General features: G+C 44.1%; 1 protein-coding gene across 1 annotated transcript in view; it reads right to left on the bottom strand.

Annotated features, from left to right (window-relative positions):
* Window positions 1-4,648: 4,648 nt before the first annotated feature.
* Window positions 4,649-13,562, bottom strand: part of LOC139266142 (protein diaphanous homolog 2) — a 403,303-nt gene continuing 394,389 nt past the window's right edge. The window contains exon 12 of the mRNA XM_070883986.1: window positions 4,649-8,284. Within this exon, the coding sequence (XP_070740087.1) occupies window positions 8,220-8,284 (65 nt within the window). The 3' untranslated portion in view covers window positions 4,649-8,219. The remainder of the gene's footprint in view (window positions 8,285-13,562) is intronic.

Raw genomic sequence — 13,562 nt, 5'->3', positions numbered from 1 at the left:
AATCCATACACTTCCTCCTCTGGCATCTCGGATTGCGTATCCGGATCCGCGCTAGTCTGACTCTCATCCTCCACGTGGTGTGTCGCAGCTCGCTTGCTCATCTGCGGACACTTGCGCTGGAGATGCCCCACTCTCAGACAGCCTTTGCAAATATATTGCTTAAATTGGCACTGCTGGTGTTGATGATTTCCCTCACAACACCAACATGGAGAAGTCGGATATATTCCCGCTGGCAGGTTTCGTGAATGCAGCCAGATAGGCCCTGCCATGTGCCGCTCTGCCAAACCAATCGCATTTACAGTACTTGCCGAGGTTCGGTTCTTTACCGCTATTTGCTTTAGACTCCTGTCTGACGTCATACACGATTGAACGATCTGGATGGCCCTTTTTAAATCCAACTCCTCCACCGCCAGAAGTCTGCGCAGGATCACCTTGTGGTTGATACCGATAACAAAGAAGTCCTGCAGCATGTCTGCCAACACCATCCCGAACTTGCACGGTCCCGCTAGACATCTCAGGTTGGCAACGAATTCCGATGCGCTCTGACCCTCCGATCGAACGTGTGTATAAAATCTGTATCTCAAGATGATGATAATGCCATCGTCTGGCTTGAGGTGCTCCCGTACCAATGTACACAACTCCTCGTATGTTTTCTCTGTTGGATCACTAGGCATGAGTGGATTCTTTATCAGACTGCAGATCTTTGAACCGCACAGTGAGGAACACGGCCCGGCGCCGAACTGCATCGTCGATCCCCTTCATTTTGTTGGCCACGAAGTACTGGTTCAAATGGCTCACAAAGTCTGCCCAAGCTTTTCCCTCCACAAATCGCTCTAAAAATCCAATCATCCTCATTTTGCAAACAAGGTTCTTGTATTCTCGTCGCCAAATGTTCAGTATGCAATAAAGGTTCAAACTGAGTACTGTTTAACTAAGCAAGGTACGACCTTGGCTCTGCTTTATTTAGGCCCAAAGTGCCTGACCCTCAAAATGGCTGGCCTTTTATACCTGAGCAGTACCATGTGTGTGCTGCTCAGTGGCCTCCAACAATGACGCCATCTTGTGGCTACAAGCAGAATGTACATACACAACATTAATATCGATTGTAAATAATTGGGGTCCCAGCACTGATCCCCGTGGCACCCCACTGGTTACTAATTGCCAACCCGAGAATGAACCATTTATCCCTACTCTCTGTTTTCTGTTCGTTAGCCAATCCTCTATCCATGCTAATATATTACCCCCAACCCCGTGATCTTTTATCTTGTGCAGTAACCTTTTATGTGGCACCTTGTCAAATGCCTTCTGGAAGTCCAAATACACTACATCCACTGGCTCCCCTTTATCCACACTGTTTGTTACATCCTCAAAGAATTCTAGCAAATTTGTCAAACATGACTTCCCCTTCATAAATCCATGCTGACTCTGCCTGACCGAATTTTGCTTTTCCAAATGTCCTGCTACTGCTTCTTTAATAATGGACTCCAACATCTTTCCAACCACAGATGTTAGGCTAATTGGTCTATAGTTTCCTGCTTTTTGTCTGCCTCCTTTTTAAATAGGGGCGTTACATTTGCAATTTTCCAATCTGCTGGGACCTCCCCAGAATCCAGAGAATTTTGGTAAATTACAACCAATGCATCCACTATCCCTGCCGCTACTTCTCTTAAGACCCTAGAATGCAAGCCATCAGGTCCAGGGGATTTATTTGCCTTTAGTCCCATTATCTTACTGAGTACCACCTCCTTAGTGATTGTGTTAAGTTCCTCCCCCCTTATAGCCCCTTGACTATCCACTGCTGGAGTATTATTCGCATTCTCTACCGTAAAGACTGATACAAAATATTTGTTCAGAGTTTCTGCGATCTCCATGTTCCCCAACACTAATTCCCTGGTCTCGTCCTCCAAGGGACCAACATTTACTCTATCCACTCTGTCATGTTTGTAACCTCACATAACTGTAACCTTTATGTAACAACACCGTACACTGTATACACCTGAGAAATGCACACCTTGACCACAGGGGATGAACTTGTGGGAGACACTCCTCACCTGGTCATCCAGGTATATAAAGGGAGGTCCCACGCAGGGTCATCACTTCTTGGTCCTGTGAATAAAGGTACAGGTCACAGAGTGACCTTGTCTCCAGTATGAGCCTCGTGTTGATTTGCTGTAGTGTGTAAAGACACAACACACTCTTTTCCTTTTTAAATACCTATAGAAACTCTTGCTGTTCGTTTTTATATTTCGTGCTAGTTTACTTTCATAGTCAATCTTAGTGTGTTAATCAACTCCCCTAGCTTTCAGTTTGCTCAATCAAGGGGATGCTTGACTCGAACGAATTTTCCACATAATTGTGGATTGTTGAACATGAGTTCTTCGATACACATGTCATTCTTGTTTCTTTTACTTGTGGGATTAGCTACCGTCTCATTCACAGCCAATTATTCTCTTTCTGATTTACATTTGCTGAGGCATAGCCTTCCGTTTATAACTCGATCACAACCAATTATTCCCCATCTTTCTCAAGTTGCAACCAACCAATCTCTTAACACTTGTTATTTTTAAGCTTTTAACTCAGGCCCATGCAGGAAAGCCAGGTGCTGGCAGATTTCCTGTGGCTACGTTCGCAACTAAGGGTTGTTAGTCCTGCAACAATAACTTCCATTTGATTCAGGCCAGAGAGGTTTTAAACAATAAGCTTTGATATGATGACTAATAACAGTATTATTCTAAACAACTGCTCTACAGTATTACTTTAAATGACAATCAATTAACATAACTTGTTTCCTCCACAAAGTTCAAGAGGAACAGACTTGACCTTCACGGGCTACAATTATGGCAAATGGACTTCCGATTGCTCTGAGAGTTTTAATGTTTGGAGACAATAGGCTCTACCTTTATATTACTTGGCTACCTTGGGCTGCACCTACAGATTTCTGTCCTTATTACCCCACCAAGCTGACGCCACGCTACCAACTGTTAATCTCCACGACCTCCATCTCTGACTTACAGGCTTGTTATTGTCCTCTCCTCTGATCTGTAAGTGTCTGGTTCTTCAGTTTGTTCCAAAACAAAACCTGTTACCTTCAAGCTCAGCTATTACGTCACAAGACATTTTAACTTGCTGTAAGGCAGGGTCTAAATGGGAAGATGATTAACCAGTAATGGTCAATATTCTAACACTATCCTATCAAATCCTTTAACCATCTTGAACACATCAATTACATCACCCCTTAATCTTCTATATTCAAGCCTAGTCTATGCAACATGCAACCTCATAATTAATTCTTTTAGCCCCAGTATTTTGCTGGTGAATCTGCGCTGTATCGCCTCCAAGGTCAATATGTCCTTCCTGAGGTGCAGCCCAGAACTGAATGCCGTAATCCAGATAGGAGCTCTGTGCAGCTAGGACATAACTGCCACCCCTTCGTATTTCTGCCCTCTTGAGATAAAGACCAACAATTCCATTGAGCTTTTTAATCATATTTTAATTTTTTTTTGTATCCAAGAAGGCTGCCTACCGATGCTTCCAACATCTGTCAATCGCATGCAAGTAAGGTCCGGCCGTCAAAATTGGCAGGGCCATCTGGCCACGAGAGTGGGTGGCCACAACTACCTTAACCCCCAGTGGCTGTCTCATCTTGTATTACTACTCAAAATAACACATATTGCAGTTGTCCCATTTAGCAAACATAATTCTCATCATTTTAAAGCATATACAAGAGGATTTTCAGAATTATTTAAATAAATGCCTTCAAATAAAAATGAGCTGTACAAAATCCGTTAGTATCTCTTTGCTAACCCAGCAAAGCATGCTACTCTGCCGAGGGCAGATTCACATTCAAACTAATCTTACATGGTGAAACACATTTTATTAGTGCATTATCTACAGCGAGCACTAATCCATCATCTGTATTCAACTTAATGAACAAATGACTTTACTGTATGTATATAAGAGATGTGCAACATTACTTCCAATTTTTGCAGATAAATAAATCCCGATGAAAACTGCAATAAATGTAATAAAGATTGTATTTTTTTATGTTTCACATATTAAATTCAACTTTTCAAATGATAATGTTGTCAAAACATATTGTCATAGTCTTAAAAAAATACTGGTCTAAATCTTTAGGGAACATCCAACATCTTGATAACTGTCGATAAATGTGACCTTGGTATTCCACAACCAATTTAAATTCAGAATGCAGGACTATTTCATAACTATAAAGCGATATGAGCAGCTCATTAAACAACCCATAATATTAAAATATGGAGGTTCCAAGCAGACAGGTGTGACATTAGAAATCCTCCCACAAAATTTGGTCTTGCAATAAATCTAAAAAAAATCTTCCAGAAGAAAAATAGTTTTGTTTTAAAATTCACCAATTATTTTATTGTAACAATAATGAACATCAGCAATAAAAATATACTTCATAAACACGTATAGTCAATGATCATGCATCTAAAAATCTAACTTCATCACCTGCCAATGCTTCATTTCATTTTTCCTCCTCAATTTTTAAGGCCTACTGACTGGTTCAGAATGGAACCAGAGGTAGGAGAATTGTCAAACATTTCTAGTGCATTTGAGTAAAATGTACCTGTGCACTCCAATGCATTTACATTATATTATATAATAATTTGCGTATTTTTAGATTTATTTTTATTGATTCTTACATCATAAACAGGTCTTCAGTTATGCATGGATTCACTGTAACACATGGAATTTAATACATAGCTCCAGCAAGCGGTTTCCAAATAAATCCTGTTGTACAAATGTATCAAATATTAAAACCACCAAAAATCAGACCTACAAAAACATACTGATTTCAATCATGTAACAGAAATCAAGGTAACTTGCACAAAAAGTTTTACAAGACAACTTACCCACTTTGTGAACATCACTGTGTAAGTGACATCACTGCGCCACAAACCATGTAGGTTTTCATATTAATTGATATATATATATAAAACATATGTAACTCGAGCAAATTAATGATGAAAAAGTAAATAGTAAAGGAGATAGAAATGAAAACACTTCCCCCTGTAGCAAATTGTGGCGATTTTATGCTGTGGGCCATCTGCAAAAAATCCCAAAGTGATTACTCAGCTCAATTAAACGCTTTGGGACGTCCTGAGGTCGTTAAGGCGCGAGAGAAATGCAAGTCATTTTTTTCCCATTAAATTAAAAAATGCCAAACACAATGTGCTGCAAAAATCAGCCAGTAGCTTTATCTTACGCAATCATGCTAAAACAGAATTACGTGCAAGTAGAAAATAAGTCTTGAGTGGTGGGGAAGATTGAAAAATTAAACCATTTAAATTTTGATAATGTTTTCTATAGGCTGACAGGTTATCTCTGAACTGATATCAAGGCCACAGGGTTAAGATGCATTTCATGCTTACATCAAGAATTTCTTTAAATAATTCATTATACAATGAATAGACAAGGTTTAAAAGTTTCAAAATGTCTGAAATTATGTTTAATGAAATGCGCATGTTTACTGGGCTTCTCTGTCAGTATATTCAATATTACTTCACCAGGCTTCTCTTTGAAGAGTCGTGTTGGCATGCAATGAATTTTAGGAGTATCTACTGAGGCAGAACTTTTGCCTTCTTAGCAAAAGTGTATGGGTTTCAGTCCTAGACTCTGCCTTCCCTTGAATCTTAAACTCATTTGGATAAGTTTCAGTTTATCTTAGCAATGGAACTAGACAGTCTCCCCATGTGAATGTTGGCCAATCATGGAGCATCATTGATAGGACCACATGGAAATCCGTGGCGCCGACCATCCCATGTTTCTGGTCGAAGGAGGATCTGCAATTACATGTGGCCTGCAAGAACATGAAAATAGGAAACAGCTGCCTTAACTTTTTTTTTATATCTCTTACAAAGGAAGAACTCATGAAATTTAGGGATGTAATTTTGTCACATGGGTCAAAGGCTCTGTGCTGCTAGGAAGCTCATTCAATAATGTTTTATTTAATTTACAGGCAGCAGCTTTGATGTTTCCTTACCCTGAATTTTCTTTTTGCCACCACAAAATTACTCAGAGCTGTACAATGCCAGATCAATCCCAGACCCAATTTTCTGCAAGTGCTTCCCTCCCCCCCCACAATCTGGATCGTGTTGCATACTTCTTCCATGCTTGTTCCGGCTGCAGAGGAATCTAGTGTCATCCATCTAACATCATGAATTTCCTCCAACCACTGCCTTTGCTCGATTCTTTGGTTGATTTGCAGGGTAATTCTAGCTGAACTTTTTGTAATGGGCTGCCGATTTGAGGAGGCTTACTCACTATTGTATATTCTGTCATTGCCATTTGTTTAGCTGCCTCCCAAGTTGAAATCTCTCAAAGGCAAAATTTCCTTCTGGCGTTTGGAACTAAATTGTACACATCTTTCCTGATGGTGCTTTTAAACAGAGGGACACACATAATACATACATTGGACAATAGGCCTTGGAGACAGAGCTGCAGCAGGCTGGTAAAAAGTCATATTTCTCCCTCGCAATTCTGAGAATACTAGCCCATGGCAAAATTACATCCCCATTATTGACTCATAGCCTTTAAGAAGAAAAAAAAGGAAATGGGGAATATAACAGCAACCCCATGACGAAAAGAAGATCCTAAAAACAAAAAAATTCCACAGATAAGGTTGAGAATCATCAGCACAGTTGTTTGCCTCAGGGAATAAGTACCGTCAGCGAAAGCGTTAAACATCACTCAACACATCACCCAGACAACATCTGTGGTAGGAAGACGACCAGTCTCAGGCATAATTAGAATATGAATTGAATATTTCCATCAACAAAAGGGTATGTCTGGCCCAGTGGTCTGAAAACAAAAGCAGCAGCATTGTAGGGGGAAAGGGGTCAGTCAGAAACAATGGGGCCGTTCAGGATGACTACAAGATGAAGATTTGTTCTGATATACTGAGACAACTTGTTTTCACAGTACTAGAATTCACTTGTAATTTTAAAAAGAACTCTGAATGGAGAAGAAAGCAGGTGTTGTACGTGTACTGAAAACACTATAAGTGACAACATTCCCAATAATATCGATTTTATTTTTAGGTATTGTGCTGATATACATTCTATTTTCTTTTATATAAGTAACTCTGTGTTAAGTATTTGCAAATTCATTTACAACACACCTCTTCTATATATTTTAATGGATTTGGCATGCCGTTCACTATTTGTAATTATGATGCTCCAGTGAAGATATTTGCTAACATATAAACTGCTTACTAAGTTTTAAATGAGTATTTAATTGGTCTGATCATTTAAACACAAATCTCAACTACTTTTGAAATATGCTTATAATACTTTTTAAAAACTGTTTAAATAGAATGCATTTTAATATGCAATTTTCAAAATCTTAATTTCTATAAAACAAGCATGGGTGTTTTTGTATTGTTATTGCACAATGTGGATATGAACAAACTCCCACTGCAAGTAAGCTAACTGTGCAATAACTACATGATATTAAAACAACTCATACTGAATCAATGTGTTTTGCATGTGACTTAAGAGAACACATTTAATACAGTCTTACTTCTTAACAGATGTCAGTCTTTTGTTATAGGCAGTGACAAAATAAGAATGCTGTATTCATCATTTTTTTCCAGAAAATATGCATATAAAGTACATACAAGTGCATAATTAGAAAATATTTTTGCTCAAGAAAAATACTTCTTTTAGAGCTAAACGTAAATCTAAAATAAATCCTCCCAAAAGAAGAGAGAAAAAAAGGACTATTTTGCCACAGTTGATATGCTGGGTGTGTTCAGACTTTGGTTATTTCGGTAATATTCCATGGCCTCAAAGCAGAGTTATTTTGAGTTTACTTGTGTAAAGCATACACTCTAACTTACAAACAGAAAACAGAAACGAATCAGAAGAGTAACGTGCCAAATTGGTATTCCAAGCTTTCTTTCTCTTTTTTTTGCAAAACAAATACAAAATTTATTGAAATGAATTTTGCAACAACTTGCAATTCTAGGTCAGTTAGTGGGAATATAAAAGTTAAGAGTTTCTTAAGGGTCAACAGAGTGTTCAATGCTGGACAGTCTCAGACATAACATTTTCATGATTCCTTTGGATCTTCTCTTCCCAGCCCTTACAGATCATTGCCTGCACTACAGTTTCGAGGTACTCCGATTCCCAAGGGCTGGTGGAAAAATAATCTTCAAACTTCAGTTCTTTGGCACCCTGGGATCATGCAAATGTCACATTTCCATTGTGACGGGAACGTGACCTCTCCAAAGGAACACGCCTGTTTTCTATGACAGGAGAAATAAAAGATTTTGATTTAGTTGGCAAGTCTTTCAAAGAAAGCGGCAAAATACAAAAGTAAAAATAAGAAACATAAAATTAATATGTAAATAGAAATAGCAAGAATAACATATACAAATCACATTGATGCTGAAATGCATTTGAGGATCTGTAATAAATTGCTTTTCAGATCATATGAGCAAGGTGATAAAAGCAGAAGTAGAATGCACAGACACATTCCCTTGGACGTTTATGAAGCAGAAATTCCGACTAAAATTGACTACACATTGAGAATCTATCTAGGGGAATGTGAAGTGCACTTCCGGTACCTTTGGGGATTGAATCACAGAGTGGTAAAAATGCACAGTGACTGTTAAAAGCAAAAGAAGTTGATCAAATAAGAAGTGGTAAAAATGCAAGGCAAGGTCTGCTGGCTCCCTTTCATGTAGAATGTCTGTGATAGACAGCATCATGTCATCAGTGACCCATTAAAATTAACCATTTCACTGCCAGCACTATTGGTGATTTAATATTATACAGTGGTTTCTATTGAGGGCATCCTTCCAGGCTGTAAAAGTGATTGATACTGTCTTGCACTGCCTGAAGCCAAGAAGTAAATGCATTATTGTAACAAACATATCATTTCTGTAACCTAAGGCTAAGTATTTTAGAGCTAATTCACGAAGATTGTAGTAGTTCTACTAGACTCCATTGAGTTATGGTCATGTAACGATATAAGAATACAAGATATAGCAGCCCCTCATTGGAATAATCTGATATACGATTTCTGATATAAAGTGCATTGTTTATGACAGTGTCATTAATAAAGGAAGCACATAAAATAACCTCTCTAAAATATGCCCCTTGTTATCCTTTCTGGAAGACTGATGCAAGTACCATGTGTAAATCAGAAGGCCTTGTGTTCTGCAGTTGCTGGATATTTCTTATTTTGAGGAACTCGGATTGCACTGCACCTCTGAGTTTGTGCAGTGAAAAAAAAGCTTGTTGGAAATAGTAAAAGAATTTTACTGAGAGAACGTAGAGATCGGAGGGAGAGAGAGAGGGAGAGAGAGAGAGAGAGAGAGAGAGAGAGAGAGAGGTAGAGATCAGGGAAGAGTGGGGGGTGGGAGAGATGGGTGGGTGGGAGAGGGGGAGGGAGAGAGATTGGAGAGAGAGAGGGGGAGGGGAGGGGGACGGAGAGCGAGGGGGAGGAAGAGAGATCGGAGAGCGAGGAGGAGGGAGAGAGATGGGTTGGGAGAGAGATCGGAGAGAGAGGGGGAGGGAGAGAGATCGGAGAGAGGTGGGGAGGGAGAGAGATCGGAGAGAGAGAGGGAGGGAGAGAGATCGGAGAGAGAGGGGGAGGGAGAGAGATTGGAGAGAGAGGGGGAGGGAGAGAGATCGGAGAGAGAGGGGGAGGGAGAGAGATCGGAGAGAGGGGGGGAGGGAGAGAGATCGGAGAGAGAGGGGGAGGGAGAGAGAGATCGGAGAGAGAGGGGGAGGGAGAGAGATCGGAGAGAGAGGGGGAGAGAGATCGGCGAGAGAGGGGGAGGGAGAGAGATCGGCGAGAGAGGGGGAGGGAGAGAGATCGGCGAGAGAGGGGGAGGGGAGGGGGTCGGAGAGAGAGAGAGGGGAGGGAGAGAGATTGGAGAGAGAGGGGGAGGGGAGGGGGTCAGAGAGAGAGAGAGGGGAGGGGTCGGTGAGAGAGGGGGAGGGGAGGGGGTCGGTGAGAGAGGGGGAGGGGAGGGGGTCGGAGAGAGGGGGAGGGGAGGGGGTCGGAGAGAGGGGGAGGGGAGGGGGTCGGAGAGAGGGGGAGGGGAGGGGGTCGGAGAGAGGGGGAGGGGAGGGGGTCGGAGAGAGGGGGAGGGGAGGGGGTCGGAGAGAGGGGGAGAGGAGGGGGTCGGAGAGAGGGGGAGGGGAGGGGGTCGGAGAGAGGGGGAGGGGAGGGGGTCGGAGAGAGGGGGAGGTCGGAGAGAGGGGGAGGGGAGTGGGTCGGAGAGAGGGAGAGGGGAGTGTGTCGGAGAGAGGGGGAGGGGAGTGTGTCGGAGAGAGGGAGAGGGGGTCAGAGAGAGGGAGGGGGTCGGAGAGAGGGAGGGGGTCGGAGAGAGGGAGGGGGTCGGAGAGAAGGAGGGGGTCGGAGAGAAGGAGGGGGTCGGAGAGAAGGAGGGGGTCGGAGAGGAGGGGGGGGCTCGGAGAGAGGGGGGGGCTCGGAGAGAGGGAGGGGGTCGGTGAGAGGGAGGGGGTCGGAGAGAGGGAGGGGGTCGGAGAGAGGGAGGGGGTCGGAGAGAGGGAGAGAGATGGGGGATGGGAGAGAGAGGGACTAACGGAGGGGGAAGAGAGATGGTCAGGAACTCAGTGGGGAGGGGCGGGAGATAGAGTACTGAGAGCAAAGTGGGGATGGCGGAAGAATGTGCTCCAGGTCTAGGGGGGGTTGTGAGTGAGAACATTATCCAAATGGTAAAATTTAATGAAATCTGGAAGTAATGACACTGTCACTATCAATTCATACCCAATAAACCTGTTAACAATCCATGACCCACACACAATGCCCCTTCTATGGCGGGGGAGGGGGTGAGTGTGGGGCTGGGGGGAGAGAAGAGAGGTCAGGAACTTTGCAGTGGGGAAGGAACTTGTTTGGGGGTGGGAGAAGGTATTAACTCATGAGAGTGAGCTCTGTTCTGTCTGGAGTCGGCAGCCAGAAAGGCTCGAATTACACTTTGCGAAGTCACTGATTACATTGGTAGGGTGGTTCTAATCACACATTGCAGAGAAACTGCTGGGTATGGCTTATCTACCAAGGGGACCAATCAGCAATCAGATCATGTGATCAAGCAGACCCAATCAGAGCTTTAGGTGTTACAAATAAATGCAGCCAATGTGTCGAATACTAAAGTAAGAGAGAAAGCGTGTTACAGTCAATTAAGTACTTTTCGAGTGTAGCCACTGTTGGAATGTGGGAAATGCGGCTCCATTTTGCACACAGCAAACTCCCACAAACAGCAATGTGATAATGGCCAGATAATCTGTTTTTGTTATGTTGATTAAGGGCTAAATATTGGCCAGGACACCGGGGATAACTCACCTGCTCTTCTTCAAAATAGTGCCATGGGATCTTTTACTTCCACCTGAGGGAGCAGGTGGGGTCTCGGTTTAACACCTCATCTGAAAGGCGGCACCCTCCGACAGTGCAGCACTCCCCCAGCACTGCACTCGAGTGTCAGCTTAGAGTTATATGCTCAAATTCCTAGCGTGGGACTTAAACCACAACCTTCTGATTCAGAGGAGAATGTGCTACCCACTGAGCCACAGTTGACACAAAAAGGCTACAAAGAAAATAGAGGTTATACAGTGGGGAACTGTGGAATTCATGAGAAGGGAAGAGCTGACAACTCAAGTGTTGAAACATGAGAGTTACGAGCTTTCCTCAGGAGTGGAATAGATTCCATGCTCAGTCATTTCACTGTATAGTAATCTATTTATACAACATATATTGGCCCCAAGTTTCCACATGATTTGCTCCTGATTTTTAGGAGCAACTGGTGTAGAACGGAGTATCTTAGAAATCGGAATTCTCGTCATTTAGTTTGCTCCAGTTCTAATCAGTTAGAACAGTTTCACTTTGGAACAGAATTTTTTTTTTCAAAAGGGGGTGTGTCCGGCCACTTACGCCTGATTTCAAAGTTTCATGAGTGAAAGCTTACTCCAAACTAACTTAGAATGGAGTAAGTGAAGATTTTTGTACGCTCAAAAAAACCTTGTCGACACTTTAGAAAATCAGGCGTAGGTTACAAATCAGGCGTAGGGAATGGTGGGGGGGGGGGGGGTTTAAAGGGAAGTTTACAAACATTAAACACTTCAGTTTTACAAATAAAGAGCCATCATCAATAATAAATGATGAATACATCAATAAATCAACCAATAAATCAATCAAAAAAAATTAATAAGAAATAATTTTTTTTAAAAAATCAATAAATTAAACATTTTCTATTTACCGACTGCAGCACCGGGAGCCCTCCAACAGCGTGCTGGGATGCCCCCCCCCGCCCAGTGTGTCTCTGTCAGTGTCTCTATCTATCTGTGTGTGTCTCTCATTCTCTGTCTGTCAGTGTCTGTGTTTCTGACAGCGAGGGGAGGGGGAGGGAGGGAGGTAGAGGGAGAGAGGGGGGGAACAGAGGGAGGGAAGGGGGAGGGATGGGGAGAAGGGGAAGGGATGATGGAGAAGGGGAGGGGGGAGAAGGGGGAGGGGGGAGAAGGGGATAAAGGGGAGAAGGGGGAGAAATGAGGAAGGGGGGAGGAGATGGGAGGGAAGGAGATGGGGGGAAAGAGATGGGGGGAAGGAGATGGGGGGAAAGAGATGGGGGGAAGGAGATGGGGGGAAAGGAGATTTTGGGGGGGAAGGAGATTTTGGGGAGGAAGGAGATTTTGGGGGGAAGGAGATTTTGGGGGGAAGGAGATTTTGGGGGGAAGGAGATTTTGGGGGAAGGAGATTTTGGGGGGAAGGAGATTTTGGGGGGAAGGAGATTTTGGGGGGAAGGAGATTTTGGGGGGAAGGAGATTTTGGGGGAAGGAGATTTGGGGGAAGGAGATTTTGGGGGGAAGGAGATTTTGGGGGGAAGGAGATTTTGGGGGGAAGGAGATTTTGGGGGGGTAGGAGATTGGGGGGGAGGAGATTGGGAGGGGAGGAGATTGGGTGGGGAGGAGATTGGGGGGGAGGAGATTGGGGGGGAGGAGATTGGGTGGGGGGAGATTGGGTGGGGGGGAAGGAGATTGGGGGGGGAGGAGATTGGGGGGGGGGAAGGGGGTTGGAGACTGGGGGGGGAAGGAGATTGGGGGGGGAAGGAGATTGGGGGGGGGAGGAGATTGGGGGGGGGAGGAGATTGGGGGGGGGAAGGAGATTGGGGGGGGAAGGAGATTGGGGGGGGGAGGAGATTGGGGGGGGAAGGAGATTGGAGGGGGAGGAGATTGGGGGGGGAGGAGATTGGGGGGGGCAGGAGATTGGGGGGGGAAGGAGATTGGGGGGGGGGAAGGAGATTGGGGGGGGAGGAGATTGGGGGGGGGAGGAGATTGGGGGGGAGGAGATTGGGGAGGGGAGGAGATTGGGGGGGAGGAGATTGGGGTGGGAGGAGATTGGGGTGGGGGAGGAGATGAGTGTGGGGGTGGGGGAGGAGATTGGGGGGGAAGGAGATTGGGGGGGGGAAGGAGATTGGGGGGGAAGGAGATTGGGGGGGGGAGGAGATTGGGGGGGTGGGGGTGGAGAGTTGGGGGGGGGGAGGTGGAATGGGGGGGGGG

This window comes from Pristiophorus japonicus, chromosome 6 (assembly GCF_044704955.1).
Source record: "Pristiophorus japonicus isolate sPriJap1 chromosome 6, sPriJap1.hap1, whole genome shotgun sequence".
Classification (NCBI taxonomy): Eukaryota; Metazoa; Chordata; class Chondrichthyes; family Pristiophoridae; genus Pristiophorus; species Pristiophorus japonicus.
This window is presented reverse-complemented; position numbering and strand designations above follow the sequence as displayed.